Source organism: Nipponia nippon, unplaced genomic scaffold (assembly GCF_047370975.1).
Source record: "Nipponia nippon isolate SJK-2023a ecotype South Korea unplaced genomic scaffold, ASM4737097v1 scaffold_21, whole genome shotgun sequence".
Lineage (NCBI taxonomy): Eukaryota > Metazoa > Chordata > Aves > Pelecaniformes > Threskiornithidae > Nipponia > Nipponia nippon.
In genome coordinates, this window is record NW_028262338.1 from 948,133 (window position 1) to 965,492 (window position 17,360).

General features: G+C 59.6%; 2 protein-coding genes across 4 annotated transcripts; both read left to right on the forward strand.

Annotated features, from left to right (window-relative positions):
- Window positions 1–17: 17 nt before the first annotated feature.
- IK (IK cytokine) lies at window positions 18–10,023 on the forward strand. 2 transcript variants are annotated; one of them, XM_087759951.1, is made up of 20 exons: window positions 18–107; window positions 806–872; window positions 1,117–1,209; window positions 1,699–1,758; window positions 2,328–2,495; window positions 2,580–2,694; window positions 2,929–2,999; window positions 3,112–3,158; window positions 3,424–3,587; window positions 3,707–3,815; window positions 4,272–4,311; window positions 4,721–4,940; window positions 5,302–5,320; window positions 5,830–5,907; window positions 6,987–7,068; window positions 7,627–7,684; window positions 8,115–8,203; window positions 8,519–8,627; window positions 9,321–9,355; window positions 9,763–10,023. In XM_087759951.1, exons 1-20 carry the CDS (start codon window positions 92–94, stop codon window positions 9,788–9,790), a joined length of 1,668 nt encoding a protein of 555 aa, XP_087616077.1. In that variant the 5' UTR covers window positions 18–91; the 3' UTR covers window positions 9,791–10,023. The 2 variants fall into 2 exon arrangements, with proteins under 2 accessions (XP_087616077.1, XP_087616078.1); XM_087759952.1 differs by lacking the exons at window positions 8,115–8,203; window positions 8,519–8,627; window positions 9,321–9,355; window positions 9,763–10,023 and adding an exon at window positions 7,951–8,107.
- A 685-nt stretch (window positions 10,024–10,708) lies between these two features.
- WDR55 (WD repeat domain 55) lies at window positions 10,709–12,978 on the forward strand. Of its 2 annotated transcripts, none has more exons than XM_087760116.1 (8): window positions 10,709–10,761; window positions 10,836–10,978; window positions 11,101–11,201; window positions 11,280–11,367; window positions 11,500–11,679; window positions 11,810–11,909; window positions 12,011–12,180; window positions 12,335–12,978. In XM_087760116.1, exons 1-8 carry the CDS (start codon window positions 10,744–10,746, stop codon window positions 12,648–12,650), a joined length of 1,116 nt encoding a protein of 371 aa, XP_087616242.1. In that variant the 5' UTR covers window positions 10,709–10,743; the 3' UTR covers window positions 12,651–12,978. The 2 variants fall into 2 exon arrangements, with proteins under 2 accessions (XP_087616242.1, XP_087616243.1); XM_087760117.1 differs by having other exon boundaries at window positions 11,300–11,366; window positions 11,482–11,679.
- The last annotated feature ends 4,382 nt before the right edge of the window (window positions 12,979–17,360 follow it).

Sequence of the window (17,360 nt, forward strand, 5' to 3'; positions counted from 1 at the left end):
GGGGTGGGCGGGCCGGCCGGGCGCGGGGTGTGCTGGGAAGGGGAGCGGCGGTGCGGAGGGGCCGTGGTGTGGGGCTGCGGAGTGGGGCGCGATGCCGGAGCGCGACAGTGAGTGGGGCGGGGGGCTCCGGGACACCCCGGGGCCGGGGTATCTGACCCTCGGGCGGGGGGTGCCGCGGCACTCGGGGAGCGGCCCGGGGGGGCGGGGGGTCGGTGTAGGCCCACCCTGGGCTGGGGGCACCGGGCTGCGGCGGGGGAGCGGGGGGACCCCCCGAGGGGACACGGGCGCATCCCCAGCCTGGGGAGAGGAACAGCTCTGCTGGGGGAAGGGGTGCGGTGACAGCCTGAGGGGTCGGAGGGAGGGGACGTCCTGGGATGGGGCTCCGGGGCAGCGCAGGGGGTGAGGGGATGCTCGGGGGGGGACAAACCGGGGGTGTGTTCGGGGGCGAACCTCTGCGCGGGGGATTTGCACTGGGGCACGCTCAGGGGATGGGGCAATAGGGCCTTCCTGGGGGTGGAGGGGATGGGGAGGTGGGGGGGACGGAACACCCCCGGGGAGGCACGGCGTCACTCGGGTTGGGGGGCGGCAAGGCCTCGTGGTGGGTGGTGACACCAGGACCCCTTCGTGCCATGCACCCTGGTGAGGCCACCCCAGGGTGTCAGCAGCCTGGGCTTGGCGTGGGAGCGGGGTGGTGGGTGAATGCTGCTCCCTTCCCTGGCCCTGAGCAGGGACCAGGCTGAGAGGATTGTGGGGCTTGAGACCATGCAGGCAGACTCTGAGCGCTCTCTTTCCTCCTGTTCCCTAGATGAACCGTTCTCCAACCCCCTGGCCCCTGATGGCCATGATGTGGACGACTCGCACTCCTTCCACCAGTGAGTTCAACACTGGGGCAGTGGGAGATAACTGGACCAGGACTATGGGGCCCAAGGCCACTTCCTCCATCTGGGAGTCCTGGGAGTGACTGGTGCAATGCACCCTTTGGGTTCCCTCCATGGGGACCCTGTGTCTGACTCCGTTGCACAGGACATGCTGGCAAACCCTCTGCCTCCTTGGAAGCCGTCAGGCTGCTGAAGCTCACTGGAGGATGATGGTTTCTGTTTCCTCTCTACCTTGCAGGTCCAAGCTGACCAATGAAGACTTCAGAAAGCTTCTCATGACCCCGCGGGCTGCGCCAACATCTGCGCCACCATCCAAATCTCGCCACCATGAGTGAGTAGGACTCTTTCACAGGACTGTGGGACAAAACATGTCTTCTTTCCCTCTGGGGCTCTGTTCCTGCCTGACTCTCTCCCCCTGCGCTCTGCAGCAGGGTATCTAAAGGGCCTTTTGCTAGTGAGTGGGCAGACAGGGCCTGAGGAGCAGACCTCTGCCTTGTTTTGTGCTTGGGTCCATGCACGCTGTACATGTGTGCATTAAGTGGAGAAACAGGTGGGTCAGGACTGCAGTAAATAACAGAGCGAGTCTTGCATGGCTGATAAGATGCTTTGTGCAGGAGGCAGATTTATTTTTTGTTCTGTGAAAATCGGTACTTTCCCCTCCTCTCCCTGCTGACAGAGTGGAATTAGAGGGAAATGGGACTGTAGTCTTCCCATCTTTGAGCATCTTGATGCCCTTCTGTGTCTGAGGGACTGTTCCGTCTAGCTGCCTGTGTTTGTATGGCTCTGCAGACTGTATGTGTGGTTTCTCGCCCTTTTCCAGGATGCCCCGGGAGTACAACGAAGATGAAGACCCAGCTGCTCGCAGGAGGAAGAAGAAAAGGTAAATGGGAAAGTGATGCATCACGACTTGTCTTCGTACATCATGTCGCTCCCATGGAAGCAGCTTCTGAGCTCTCGGGCTCCCAAAGAGGACCCTGAGTGGCCTGGATTATTTTGGGGCTTTGGAGCCAAGCAGAGTGAGATGAGCTCAGACTGAGTGACTGTCACGGCTTGTGGGAACAGATGTGGGAGGGTGGCAGCAGGATAAGGGTGAAGCTTCACCTCCAGAAGAAGTGGGAGAGGCTCTGCAGGTGTCTGGCAGAGCAGGGCAGTGGTGGGACATCTGCACTGGTGACTGTGTCTTTTGGGGCACATCTGCGCAGCACACTGCACTTGACCTCTTCCCTTTGGAAGGGAAGGCTGAGCTCCTCTTTGGTCTGCCTCAGTACGGCAGTTTCAACTTGTCTGGTGTCTTCCAGGCACGTTGTGTCCCATGGTGCTTTAGTACAATTTTGGGGAAGAGGTTGGGAGCAGAACGCACATGTGTGGGGCCTTGGGGGCTGTTACCTGACTGGTGCATCAAAAGTGTGAAAATGTCACTCTAACACTGAGCTGTTTTTCCAACCCCAGCTATTACGCAAAGCTGCGCCAGCAGGAGATAGAGCGCGAGAGGGAGTTGGCCGAGAAGTACAGGGATCGAGCTAAGGAGAGGAGAGATGGTGTGAACAAGGACTACGAGGAAACAGAGCTGATCAGCACAACTGCCAACTACAGGGCTGTGGGGCCAACCGCAGAGGCGTACGTGAGCCTGCGGCATGGTCTTGTCTTGCCAGTCTGCTCCAGAGGGGCTGTCTCGTAACTGGCTCCATTTTTGTTGCACAGGGATAAATCTGCTGCAGAGAAGAGGAGACAGTTGATCCAGGAGTCCAAGTTCTTGGGTGGTGACATGGAGCACACTCACTTGGTGAAGGGTCTGGACTTTGCGCTGTTGCAGAAGGTGAGCACAGATATCGCCATGCTGCTCTTCTACTCTGTCTGCTCCCACAGGCAGAGAGGGTGGGCAGAGGGTAGTAGTTGCTACTTATGGGTGCTTCAGTCTTGTCAGTGTGGATTTCTCTTTCTGGGAAAGATTTATGAAGGGTTGGGGAGCTGGTGGAAGTGGGCTTACTGGTTCTGATGGGCAGCAGTGGCATGGATTGGTCTGTAATGCTTGCATTTACTCTGTGGCCAGGTACGGGCTGAGATTGCCAGCAAGGAGAAGGAAGAGGAGGAAATGATGGAGAAGCCCCAGAAAGAAACTAAGTGAGTGGTTGAGGATTTTGCGCTCCTGAGTGCAGCTGCTTCCCAGAGAGGAGGATGCAGAGGAAGCATACGCTTAGCATAATACTTGTGTTTCTTTTCTATTTCTGTTCAGGAAAGATGAAGATCCTGAGAACAAAATTGAATTTAAGACTCGGCTGGGTAAGACTGTGTGGATGTGGTTATTCTCCACCTTGTGTTGTGCCGTGAATGTGGGAGAAATGCTGGAGGGTGAATGGAGGAATGAAAACCTTTGGTCATTGGAGGGGGAGAGTCTGAGGTGTAGGCATCCTGAATTTGACAGCTGGAGGAAACGTGTCTCTTAGGAGGTGATTCTGATGTTTCTGATAAACTAAACATGCTTCACTATGGGCTTGTCCGTTGCTCTTGTAAGAGCAACTCTCCCACACATTTCCTTCCCCTCCAGGTCGCAACATCTACCGCATTCTGTTCAAGAACAAGGCCTACGAGCGGAATGAGCTGTTTCTGCCGGGGAGGATGGCCTACGTGGTAGATCTGGACGATGAGTATGCCGACACAGATATCCCAACCACGCTGATCCGGAGCAAGGCTGACTGCCCCACCATGGAGGTACCCAGCTAGCATTTGGGTTGCTTGACCGCATCAGTCTGAATTGGCCAGAGCAGATCTTGCCAGGAGGGGCTCCCTGTCAAGGCAGTCAGACACCTCCTTGGGGATTTCTCTTTCAGGCACAGACCACGCTGACCACCAATGACATTGTCATCAGCAAACTGACGCAGATCCTTTCCTATCTCAGGCAAGGGACCCGAAACAAGAAGCTCAAGAAGAAAGACAAAGGTAGGAGCTGAAGGGAAGCAAGTAGCAGGACTTAATGCTTGAAGAATTTTGCAAGAGAATGAGATGTGTTTTGGTTTGCTGCGTTCCCCCGCGCCATGAGGCGGTGGACTTAGAGGACAGCGATTTCCTATAGTTCCCCCAGCACTGTGTCCCAAAGGCAGGCTGTTCTGTGGCAGCACCACAGGGAACTGGCTGCTGAGAAATTATAGCTGTGAGGGTACCTCGTGCTGCTCTGCTCTTCCTGGTTAAGGCCCAGTTCCTTCGGGAAATGTCCCCTGTTGGGGAGGGACAAAATGGTTTCCTGAGGGGGCTAGATACGATGTGGTAACCGAAGAGGAAGTCAGGACATCCTCCAGGCCTGCCACTCTTGGGGCTTGGAAACCAGATTGGGGACAGGAAAACAGTGCAGGTGGCAGAGTGGATGATGTGCCTCTCACTGCTGTTGTGTCCTTGCAGGGAAGCTCGATGAGAAGAAGCCCCCTGAAGCTGATATGAAGTAAGTACCTCCCTTCCCACAGGCTGTGGGGTCACAGCTCTCTGCCTTAAACAGTGTCTTTTTGGCCCACCATGTTTGGAGAGGACTGGGTTTAGTGCTTCTGGGGTGAGCTGCCTCTTTGGACCTGCGGTTTGTAGGACAAGGCTGGAGGCAAGCTCTGATTTTTATTTCAGGCTTGAGGCAGGCAAGGGCTCTCTGTTGCCCTGACCACAAGAAGCAGGTCCAGGCAGCAGAAGAGAACAGAAATACAGTGATACCTGTGACAGATGTAGAAGCTAGTTCTAGTGGGCATCCTTAGGTCTCGGTGTTGGTGCTGTGTGCTCCTTTATTAGGTTCCAATTCAAAGGGAGGTGGTTGTGGCCTCTTCTCTTGCAGCACCCATAACTGCAGGCTTTTTTTCCACTTCTAGCATCTTTGAAGACATTGGGGATTATGTGCCCTCCACTGCAAAGATTCCACGGGAGAAGGAGCGGGAGAGGTACCGTGAGAGAGAGCGTGACCGGGATCGGGAGCGTGACCGGGACCGAGAACGTGACAGGGAGCGGGAGAGGGACCGGGACCGGGACCGGGAGCGGGAGGAGGAAAAGAAGAGGCACAGCTACTTTGAGAAGCCCAAGGCTGATGATGAGGTGAGCCTTTGCTCGTGAAGCCTGGACTGTCCCACCTGATCTCTGCCCTTTGGGGATTACAGCCGTGGGGTTGGTGGAGTCACCCCTGTGGCTTTGGTTGTCTCTGGTCATGCTCCCACACGTGCCAGTGTTCAGCTCTTGCTGAGCTCTGTCTCTCCAGCCAGGGGCTGGTGGGTGGCTGGGTGCTTGTCCTCTCCTTCAGCCAGAAAGGCAGGACTAGCACAAGCCAGTAGCTTTTATGGTTCAGCTCTGTGTGCTTGCCACAAAGAGTCTTAAAGTGGAGCTGCAAGTCATGCAGCACTGTCACTTGCCTGCTTTCAGCCCTCCCGGGTGACATGGTGTCTCTCCCTCTTCTTTGCAGCCCACAGACATTGACAAAGGTGAGTCGAGTGGTGTGGACATTTGAACGAGGCTGGACGTTTTTAGCGAGGCCGTACAGGGTTGCAGATTTCAGAACTGCATGACTTGCTGGCCTGCATGAGCTCCCTGTTCTCCCAGAGACTGCTATGATGGAGGGAATTGCCTGCCATGAGGGTTTTGGGGTGAAGAGTCTTGTGTCTACAGGCTGCTGCATGCCAGCCTGGGTTGAGTGTGTGTGCAGATCCTTCCCTGGCAGCAGAGCAGCTCAAACAACCTTACGCTGGCTGTAAGCTGAGGAGGATTTGGGGTCTCCTAGGATCAGCCCGCCCCTGTCTGTGCTCAAACTGGTTTGTTGCTCCTCCATGTGCTCCTGGCTCCTCCTCTTCTACCTCATATGCACCCCATCCTTCTCCCTGTTACCTTGTCCCAATGTATTGGTCATGCAGAAGGGGGCTCTGCCCAGCCTTGTGTGTTGCGGTGAGCTGTTTCCCCCCGGCCAAAATTCAGCCTGCTGCTCTCTCTACCCCAGGACCCAGCTCAGCCAAGGAGCTCATCAAGTCCATCAACGAGAAGTTTGCTGGAGCCGCTGGCTGGGAAGGAGCAGAGTCATATCCTTTACTGTCTGTGCCAGCCTGGCCGACTGCGGGGCCAGGCTTCCCTTGCAGGCAGGCCTCGTCCAAGCATGGCTGCGTGGCTGTCCTTCCTCACTTGGGAGGGCTCTTCCTCCCGTAGCATAGAAGTGCCGCCCAAACCTTGCTGCTTGTACACCAAATATAAGCTCTGCAGCCTCCAATTCGGTTGTGTTAGGGCAGGAGATCTTAGCCTTCAACAAGGCTCAGTGCCAGGTCCTGCACTTCGGTCACAATAACCCCATGCAACGCTACAGGCTGGGGGAGGAGTGGCTGGAGAGCTGCCTGGCAGAAAAGGACCTGGGGGTGTTGGTTGACAGCCAGCTGAGCCAGCTGAACATGAGCCAGCAGTGTGCTCAGGTGGCCAAGAAGGCCAATGGCATCCTGGCTTGTATCAGGAATAGTGTGACCAGCAGGACCAGGGAGGTGATAGTGCCCCTGTACTCGGCACTGGTGAGGCCGCACCTTGAGTACTGTGTTCAGTTTTGGGCCCCTCACTACAGGAAGGACATCAAGGTACTAGAGTGTTTCCAAAGAAGGGCAGCGAAGTTGGTTAAGGGTCTAGAGCACAAGTCTTGTGAGGAGCGGCTGAGGGAGCTGGGGTTGTTTAGTCTGGAGAAGAGGAGGTTGAGGGGAGACCTCATTGCTCTCTACAACTGCCTGAAAGGAGGCTGTAGTGAGGTGGGGGTCAGTCTCTTCTCCCTAGTAACAAGCGATAGGACAAGAGGAAACGGCCTCAAGCTGCGCCAGGGGAAGTTTAGGTTGGATATTAGGGAAAACTTCTTCACCAAAAGGGTAGTCAGGCACTGGCACAGGCTGCCCAGGGAAGTGGTTGAGTCCCCATCCCTGGAGGTATTTAAAAGAAGGCTAGACATGGTGCTTGAGGACATGGGTTAGTGGTGGACTTGGCAGTGATAGGTTAATGGTTGGCCTCGATGATCTTAAGGGTCTTTTCCAACCTTAACGATTTTATGATTCTATGAGATGGCTCTTTGGCTGGCTGTGCTCAGCCGTTAGCTGACAGGCTACGTGGTGGTGCTTTCCTTGACCATTGTCACATTGAAGAAGCCAGAAGACAAGAAGCAGCTGGGGGACTTCTTCGGCATGTCGAACAGCTACGCCGAGTGCTACCCTGCTACGTAAGGAAGCAGCAAGAAGCTGTGGGTTGGGAGCAGGATGTGCCGAGGGGCTGCTGTTCTCTGGCAGCAAGAACTTGAACATCAGCCCCACTCCTTGTTGGGAGGGGCGGGCCAGGCTTTGGGGTTGCAACCTACTGTTAAAATGCTGTCCAAGTCCTTGGTTCTGGCAGACCTGGCCTTTTCGTAGCTGGTCTCTGCTATACATGGCTACCTGGAGTCTGCTGCCCCTCAGTGCCAGGGAGAGGCTGAGGTGGCTGGGAGGCTGCCGGCTTCCCTGGTAATTCATCTGCTTGTTGAGGTCTGGCTGCAACGCAGTCCCTCAGCAGAAAAGGAACAGCTTTCAGCCTGGAGAGTCATTTTAGGAGCATTTGCAATCTTGGATGCAGTTGTGGTACAGCTCACCTGCAGGGCTTGCAGTTGGAGGAACTCCTCTCTGGTCCAGAAACTGAGTGCATTTGGTCTGAGGCCACACGAGATGGCTCCCACCAGCCTGGCTCCAAGGTCCAACGTCCCATGGACCCACTCCAAACACTTTCCTTGCTTTTCTTTTATTTACAGAATGGATGATATGGCTGTGGACAGCGATGAAGAGGTGGACTATAGCAAAATGGATCAGGTATGCCATCACGAGCTTTTAGGACCTGTCAGCAAACTAGGCATCAGTGCAGGCTGAGAGGATCCTACTGGAGAGAAGCAGGCTTGTGCAGAGGGGTTGAATGCCCTGGAGCTGGGTGTTGAATGTGTTTTGGGGTTTGCTGATCTGCTCTGCGCCTGCATCTGGGTGGGATCTGTTGTCCCAGGGAGCAAACATGCGAGACTCTGGCACTTGACCAAGAGATGCTGGGCAGGTGTGCTAGTTTGTCTCAACTCCCGCTTCCACAGAATCTCCTGTCTGGAGCCAAGGGATCTCGGAGCCAAGGCCAGACTAGGTGCATAAGCCCGTTGAACTGGGGCCAATGGGAGAATGAGATCTTGCCTGGGTGCGCAGGGCTGTGTGAGAAGTGAAATCAACTAAGGAGCTGCTCTGAGTCGTCCTTTCGCTGCAGGGTAACAAGAAAGGACCCCTGGGCCGCTGGGACTTCGACACCCAGGAGGAGTACAGCGAGTACATGAACAACAAAGAGGCTCTGCCCAAGTGAGTGCAGCCCTTGTGAAGGGCTGAACAAGGATTCTGTGTGGGGGTGGCCGTGCTGGCCAAACCTGGGTCCTGGGGGAGCTTAAAGCAAGAAGAGGGCTCCCTGGTGAGGACCCAAGGAAGAGCTGTGGATCCTGGGCCTGGTGGCTTGTCTTTGCTCTTAGTATCATTCTTGAGGACTCCTGCCCAGCTGCTGCTTTCAGGGGCCCAAGCCAGCTCTGGAGTACGGGCTTGTGGCTGGGGCAGATGTGTCCGTTCCCCCAGCAGGCTGTGGGTCCCCTGCGAGCGCTGAGCTCTGTCTTGCTCCTTCCCCAGGGCGGCCTTCCAGTATGGGATCAAGATGTCTGAGGGACGTAAAACCCGTCGCTTCAAGGAGACAAATGACAAGGCAGAGCTGGACCGGCAATGGAAGAAGATCAGTGCGGTGAGTGCCCGGTGCTGAGGTCCTCTGTTTAGGCCGTGAGCTGCCAGCATAGCCCTGGAGAGCTCCCATCTAGTCCTGCCCTCGCTGTCCAAGTCACGGCTCTTTGGTCAGGCCCATGCCCTGGCAGCCAGGCACTGCCAGTGTGCGTGTGCAGCAGGGCTGGCTCTCTAGAAGCTGGATTTGCCCCTTGTGAGACCATCAGCCAAATATTTGGGGCTTCAGGACTGCAGAGGCATCCGGAGCTGCATTTGGAGCTGTTGCCCTGGGAGCAGTCCTGGTTGGGGGCTTTTTGCTCCAGGCTCTGCAGCAGATTAATGTGTCCAAAACCAGCAGCTCAGAGCCGTCCAAAGGGGCTTGGAGGGGACAAGGCATGTTTAGCGGCTCCCTGTTTTCTAACTGGCAGAGCTGGGGGTTGTGCTGGCAGCGTGCGCTGGCCATGAGCATCCCAATGGTACAGGATGGGCTACAGGAGGGCGAGAACAAATGGTCTTTGGTGGCCAAAATGGAGCAAAGGGGAAACAGGCCAAGCTTCTCCAGACTTCGGGCAGCTTGTGGACAACTTTAGCTCACCTTAGCTTGCTCTGGTCTGGCTACAGCTCTCCCCAGGTGTATCTTGCACCCTACAACCCCTCTGCTTTGGTTGTGGGCAGCCAGCTACCCTGAGGGTAACAGGTCTTTGTGCTTTCTCTGCAGATCATCGAGAAGAGGAAGAAGTTGGAGGCTGATGGGTTAGTAAAGTTGTCTCTGCTCTGGGCTCAGCTGCAGGGCAGTGCTGGGTCCTGGCTGTCTCCTGCCACCTCACCCAGGGGCTGCAGGGGGCAGAGAACCTCCCTGCTGCCTCTCGGCAGTGGGGCTGGAAGGAGAGTGGAGAACATTTGGTCACCTCAGGGTGCTCCGGCCCTGCTCGGCTCAGCAGAGCCTGTGGGACACATCTCCCTGGGGCCATGGGTGGGTGCTGAGCAGACCCCAGGGCCGCGTCGGGGCTCTTCCTTGACCAGACAGTTCTGCCCCAGTGGGCCCCCCCACTGTTCTGTGGGGTGAAGCTGTGGACCTCGGTGCTGAGCTCCGGATGGGAGGAGGACGGAGCTGTCTGCCCTGCCTCCTCACCACCATCCCGCTCCTCTGCCTCTTCCAGGGTTGAGGTGAAACGTCCCAAGTATTGATGCCTCCAGTACCCTCTTCGGCTCCCGGAACCCCGGCCTGCTGGATGCTGCCCTCCCGGAGCTCGCCGGTGCGCTCTCTCCCCCACGCCGTCCATGCTGTGCTCGGGGCCAGGCAGCGCCTGCCCCCCGCGGCCCTGCGCTGCGGGGCCGTGCTGGGGCTCTCCCCTCCAGAGTTCGCTGTATAGCCTGTGATGTGTAAATGGTGTAGCTGTAATAAAACTGCCTTAAATTTGCATGACCGTCTGTCTGTCCGAGCAGAGGGAAGGTTCCTGGGCTGAGCTCGCAGCAGCAGGGGTGCAGGGGCTCCTCCCACCCACCAGGCCTGCGTGGGGCTCACGGGGTGAGTCCTAGATAAGGATGTTTATTGTGGGAGCCTTTAGGGGTGGGGGCAGGCAGCCCCTGTCAGGCCCTGGATAAAAAGCACCAGATAAAATGAGCAAGTAAGGCTAGTTGGGGGAAATAATCCCAGCTGAGCAACCTTCCCCTCTGGGCAAGAACAAGGAAGCTGCTGGTGGCCCCTGGCTGGCCTGGGCCCCGGGGCCGGACCTCGGGGTGCTGTGCCAGTGCTTGAAAGGGCCCGAAGTGAGGCCTGGCCACTGGTGGGGCTGGCCGCCCCCTCGCCTGGGCCGCGGGGAAGGAGGCCGCGGTGTCCCCCGTGGGGCAAATCAGGGAGCCGGCGGGGGCTCCCGCGGCCGCACGGGTAAAAAGCAGGGACAAATGAGGCAGCCGGGAAGAATCCCGGCAAAATGAAGTGAGAGGCCGAACCCCTCGCGGGGCGAGACACGAGGAGCTTGTGATCCACGGAAGCAGCCGCTGGCTCGTAGCCGCCCCACGCGTTGCAATGCCGCCGCGCGCTGCCAGAGGAGAGCGCCCCGCGGCGGGGCGTGCCCATGCAAATGAGGGGGCGGTGCTATGCAAACGAGCAGAGCGCCTGCGCCCGGCGGGGACCCGGCATGGCGGCGCCGGGGGAGGTGAGCGCGCGTGGGGGGCGCAGCGCGGCCCCGGCCCCGCCGGCCCCGGCCCCACCGCCCCGCTCTCCCCTTAGGGGTGCTCGGAGCCGGCGGGGAGGGAACCGCGGCTGCGGGACACCCCCGAGGACATCTGCTTCGAGGCGACCGCCAACGCCATCGCCCTGCACCCGGCCCGGCCCCTGCTGGCGGCGGGGGACGTGGACGGCGACGTCTACCTGTGAGTGGGGCCGTGGGGGTTCCGCGGGGCGGGGGGTCCCGGGGGTAGGAACCGCTGGGCGCCGGCCGTCGGGGCTCCCCGTCCTCCCGCGGGCCCCGGTGAGCCCGACGCGGTGCTGGCAGGTACTCGTACTCCTGCACCGAGGGGGAGAACCGGCAGCTCTGGTCCTCGGGGCATCACCTCAAGTCGTGCCGGGACGTGGCCTTCTCCCAGGACGGGCAGAGTGAGTGCGGGGAGACATGGGGTGGCACCGGGGCATGGCGGGGGACGCCGGGGCTGGGGTGCTGAGGCGGCTCTCCAGAGCTTTTCACTGTGTCCAAGGACAAGTCCATCCACATCCTGACGGTGGAGGAGGGACGGCTGGAAACGCGCCTCCCCAAGGCCCACAGGTAGGTCGTCCCCTTCCCTCCCGTGCCAGGGCCAGGCCGGCAGAGGCCAGAGCATCGTCCTCTATGCTCTGGGAGCCATTCGCCCACGGTATGAGCTGTGGTTGTGCCGGTGTGGGGCTGGGATCTCTGCAGCTCAGCTCTCAACTGCGTGCTGCCCATCGACAACCACGTCTTTGCCACGGGCGACGATGGCGGGGGGCTGAAGGTGTGGGACCTGCGCAAGGGGGACGCCATCCTGGAGGCCCGTCAGCAGGAGGAGTACATCAGCGCGATGGCCGTGGACGGTAACGGGAAGATCCTGCTGACCGCCAGGTACTGGGCGTGGGCTCCATGGTGCTGGGGTTGGGCTCTCCCACACCCACGCAGGGCCTTCTCCTGGGGCTGGGGGAAGCACTGTGCGCCGCGTCCCATGCTTACTACATGCCCCTTCCATCTCCTGCAGCGGTGATGGCACCCTGGGCGTCTTCAATGTGAAGAGACGGCGCTTTGAGCTGCTCTCGGAGCCGCAGAACGGGGACCTGACATCTGTCGTGCTGCTGAAGGTTGGCACAGGGCCCTGCTGCGGAGCAGCGTCCTGAGGATCACTCTCCACATTCTGGGTTTCTTGTTTTGCCTCTGCCTTGCTGTCCTCCATCTTGCCTAGAGGGGGAAGAAAGTGGCGTGTGGCTCCAGTGAAGGCACCATCTACCTCTTCAACTGGGACGGCTTCGGGGCTGCCAGCGACCGCTTCGCTCTGAGGGCCGAGTCTGTTGACTGCATGGTCCCCATCACGGACAGCATCGTATGCGTGGGGTCCCTGGACGGAGTCATCAGGTCAGGGGGATGGGAGGGGGTGGGGAGGCTGTAGGACAAGATCAGCCTTGGTTAGGAACAAGGGAAGGGAGGATGGGCCAAGCCTGTGCCACTGCGGGCCGGTGGGCTTGTGGTGGACCAGGGTGCATCCTCACTGGGGCTGCCCCATCCCCAGGGCGGTGAACGTCCTGCCGAACCGGGTGCTGGGCTGCGTCGGGCAGCACCTTGGGGAGCCCATCGAGCAGCTGGTGGTGGCCCCGGGTGGGCAGCTCCTGGCCAGCTGCGCCCACGACCAGAAGGTGAAGTTCTGGGACGTCTCCGCCCTGGGGGGGCTGGTGGTGGACGACTACCGAAAGAAGAAGAAGAAGGGGGGGCCGCTGCGGGCCCTCAGCGGCAAGGCGGCGGGCAGCGGGGAGGACTTCTTCGCCGATCTGCGGGACGAGGCCGAGCCGGAGGCGGCGGCGGGGAGCGACAGCGACGGCAGCGACTGAGGGGCCGGGAGCGCCGCCGGCTCCCGCCCGCGCGGGGGCGGGGCTCTGGTCGGCCACGCCCCGTGGGTGGGCACGCCCGGGGGTGTGGCTCCGCTCGGCCACGCCTTGGGGCGGGGTCACACCCGCATGGGCGGGTGCTGCCGCCACCGTCGGCGGGCCGGGAGTCGGCGTTCTGATTGGCTCCCAGGGCTGCCACTCAGGCTGGGTTGCAGGCGAGTTCTTAAAGGGACAGGGGGTGCCGGGGGGCGGGGGTTGCCCCGCGGTGGGTCCCTGGTACGGGGCCGGCAGCGCTGATGGGGCGTCGGAGGACCAGGAGGGAGGAGCCCGGGGGTGGCCCCGGGATGGGGGGGAGGTTGGGGACAGTGTGGCTGAGGGTCCCGGGGGACGGGGACGGGGGTCTCTGACATGGGGGGGTCCGGGGGGGAAGGACTTGGCTAGGGGGCCCGGGGGGGGCGGGGCATGACTGAGGGTCCCTGGGGGGGGGGAGGTCCAGGGATGGGGGGACGCGGCTGAGGGTCCCTGGTGGAGTGGTTGGGGGGGGGACATGACTGAGGATCCCTGGTGGACGGGGTGGGGGGCAGTGACTGAGATATGGGGGGACATGGCTGGGGGTCCCTGGGGGGGGATGCAGCCTTGGGGGGGTGTGGCTAAGGCTGGGGTTTGCTGGTGTATTTGGGGGTCCTGGGATGGGCGGGAGGGGGGCGAGGCAGGGCATTGCTTGGGGGGTAGGGGGGTGACATGGGGTCCTGGGGTGCCTGGCCTGGGCAAACGGGTCCATCCCTTTCTTGAGGGCCTGCCTAACCCCCACTGTGCCTGCACCGCTGTCCAAGCAGGTGTGTCAATTAGCCTTTGTTAATTAATTTAGACATCAGCTCTGTTACAAATAAACCCAGTGCCTTTCAGTTTCTAGCGCCTTGTGCCCATGGTTTGGCTCACCCCAGCTTCCCTGGCACTCCTGGGCACGCAGGGCACTGGGCACGGCGTGGGGGGGTGGGGGGTGGCGGCGGGGAGAGCGCCCTGTGCCTGGGTGTTGTGACTTGTAGCTGGTGTTTGGAGGGAACCAGGGTTTTTTTCCCATTGCTCCGAGTGGCGGGGCATGCCCAGCTTGGCCGTGAGCACAGCAGCAGGCACTAGCCATTCCCTGCCATGCAGGGTGGCTGGTGGCCTGGGGGAGGCTGCAGGCAGCGTAGACGGGGGCAGGGGAACAGCACCACCTTCCCCTGCCGTGGGGGAGCCTGCGGGCTGGGTGACATCTGCAGAATGGCCCTGGCCAGACACAGCGCTTTCCCCACAGCCCCTCAGCCATGGCACGCCACCTTTGAGCAGTGCTCGGGGCTGGGGAGCCAGATGTGCCCAGCGGTTGGGCATCTCCAGGTAAGCGAGGCTCTGGGCGCAGCAAGGGGGTCACCGCCAGCACCCAGCTCTCCTGCTCAGGAGCCAGACCCTGTCCTTTCCCCTTGCCTTGCAGCCCAGCCCTGGGTGGCATCCACCTCAACCCAGCGAGGGCCAGGTGGTTGACCCATGTGGAGAAGAGCACAGTGCTGGGGCAAGCAGTAAGAGCATCCAGCAGCTCTTCAATGCCAACACCAAGTTCAACCCGTCCCAGTGCAAGGGAGGGACCCTGGGAGACCACGGGTTAGGGGGTGGCAGAGCATGGCCCATGTATCTCACTGGTGGCCGACAGGCAGCACGGACCAGGGGCATGCGGGGCTGCAGCATTCCCACACCATCTCGTGCCCCCCACATCCTGTCATGGTCCTGGCCAAAGGCATGGCCACCTCTGACCTGAAGACCCCTGACTGTGTCCTCCTTGGTGACAATGAGACACCTGAGGGGCAAAAGCCCACTGAAACCCTCAGCATTGCCTATGTGCACTGGGTGCCCAAAACCCAACACGAGGTCCTCAAGGACTCTCCAAGTTGGTATGTGCTCCTGTCCCCCAGCTGGCACAGGAGATGCAGTTGAGGGTCCCACACGCTGCCCTTGCCCCAGGCTGCCATCATTGAGTTCCTGGCTCGGAGGATCAGTAGCACCAACTCCATCAGTTGGATGAGGTGACCAGGACCAACATGGAGGAAGCAGCCCAACACCATTGGCATAGACCAGTGTATCACCAACCACTTCCTCAAGGGCAGCGTGGGTGGGTCCTGCACCCTCTGTCCCCGTGGGTGTCCCCTCCGGGGCCCACGTGCTGCGCTCAGGCTGTCCCTGCTGCTTTGTCTCAGGAAGCACAAGGAAGGTCCTGGGGTCCACACCACCATCCAGGCTGGGACACCATCTAGCCTGGTGGGACAGATCTACCTGGCAACTGGCTTGTCCCCTCTCATCCCTGGTGGCCCCTGGAGTTGTTCCAGCTTGTCACCTGCCTCTGGATGCTGGGGGTGGAGGAGGAGGCTTGCAGTGTCACCATCCCTAAGGGAACTTGTGGTGTCCCCAGCTGGCACTATCTGGCTGCAGTGCTCTGCCAGAGAAGGTTTTGGGGGCAGCCATCTCCAGAAAGATGTCCTCAAGCTGGTCTGTCTCCGAAGCTCTCAACCCACTGGAGGTGGCTCAGCACTGGCATCTCAGCTTCTGGCCCGACCTGCTGCCACACCTTCTGCCAGCTCCTCGAGCTCAATGAGTGCTGGTGCTGCCGCTTCACTGCCTGCATCGTTGCCTGCCTCTTCAACACCGTCATGGCCAAGAAGATCATGGGCTTCACCTTCTGCATGGATGGGGGAAACAAGGTACTGGCTGGGCAGGGTTGGGGAGGAACAGTCGAGCTGGATCATTCCCCTGCCTGCAGTTGTTCTTCAGTCACAGATGTGATGAGCGGCCTGGTTTCTGGAGCTCCACCTCAGAGCAGGAGGAAGATTTATAGGCCAGGCCCCAGTGCAGCTCAGCTTTCCCACTTGGCCCAGGGAGTCATCCAGCACCCCCATCAGCAAGTATCAAATGGATGAGGGTGCCCACCTGCACACTTCTGGCCTCAGGGCGAAGAATGAGCAGATCATGCAGACCACATCCCACTCCATCGCCTCAGCTGAGGGGTAGGGTCAGAGCACACCTGGGGTGGCCAGGACCACAAGCCACTGGTACTCCCCAGTGTCACGGCTCGGAGCAGGTCCCTGGTGCCATCCCAGGCCTGGCAGCTGTGTCCCTGGGAGCAGCACCCTGCTGTGACTATGCTGGTTTCCCACTGATAGGTTAGGTTGACCTTGGTGTTGGTACTGAAGATCTGCTGGATGCTCTCCTCCTGAGCCCTTGCTGGCTCTGGTCTGCCTGGTCTGCATTGCCTCAGACTGCTACAAAACCTGTGGCAACACCTATGCCATCATCTTCTGCACTGGTACATCTGCACCCATGCCATCGTCTTCTGCACATCTTCAAGGTAAGATGCTCCAGCCTTGGCCATGGTAGCAGGAAGGATTTGGTGCCCTTGGGGCCAGTCCTTTCAGACGTCAGCTCTGCCCATTCCCCTCCTCTGTGAGGCTGCTTTTTCCTCACCCTTCAGCTCTGATCTGCCCTGTGGAGTCACTACCTCTACCCAGGTGGCCACCAGGATTTCCCATTGGCAGAGCCCCTTGGCCCCTGAGATCCAGGGCTGCTCTTGGCCCTGGTTCTCACCCTCAGCAGCTCCCCTCAGGTGTTTTCCCAGGAGCTGGACTCTGAGCCCCTAGGCTCTTGGTGGCTTGTGCTCCAGGTGGAGACCATCAGCAGGAGGATCAGGCAGCACTACTCCTTCACCACCACCAGCACCATCGCTCAGCTGGACGTCCAGGCTCCTCCCGTGAAGAAGATGAAGCAACGATGGTTCTGTAGAAACATCTTAAGATAGCTGTGAAGATGTGGTGTATCCATATGCAGTGGGTGCTGCTGCTGACTGTGGATGCAGATGGGTGGGCTTCCCAGGGAGGGGTATTCCCTCTCTCCAGGGCACCCACCAAGACCAGGCTTGTGTCTCTCATTCCAGACTGTCCTAATAAAAAGACTTGGCTGCTTTGGGAGCTGGGGTGACCCTGCTCCTGAGCGATTACAGATTCCCATGTGGTCCTGAGCCTCACCAAGGCTGGGACACATCCCCAGGGCTAGCATAGCCCCCCAGGCCTTTGGGGTGCCTCAAATGCTACTGGTAGACATCTGGGGGGCAGAGAATGGCCCATGGAGGTCCCAGAGGAGGGTGTCACAAGAAAAGGCACATTGAAGCCCCTGCAGTGCAACAAGAAACACGCTGAAGACACCAAAATTCACTTGAGGTTCCTGCAGGTGCACAGACAGAGATGGTGAGGGTCCTGGTGTAGGAAGGGATAGACAGACCTCTGAAGAGTACAAAAAGGCACCTAGCAGCACCTGAGGGTGCACCAAAAGGCTCTTGGAGGACCCCCCCTGGGGATCTCCAAAAGGAATAAGGATGGCACTTGCGTGCTGCCAAAGGGACTTGGTGGGTCCAGATGCACATCAGAAGGTACTGATAGAGCTCTGGGAAGCTGATAGGCATGCAGGGCCAGTGCACCAAATGAACTTGGAGCCCCATGGGCCACATCCCAAAGCTCTAGGAGGCCTTTGGGGCACTACAAAAGGCACTGGTTCATCAGTGATGTTGAGCACAGAATGGCTGTTGGAGGACACCTGAAGGCACTTGAGTGTCCCCTGGTGCTGCACTGCAAGGCACCTGGGCAGTGCAGAAAGGCACATGGAGTCCCCTTAAGTGCACCAGAAGGCACTTGGGAC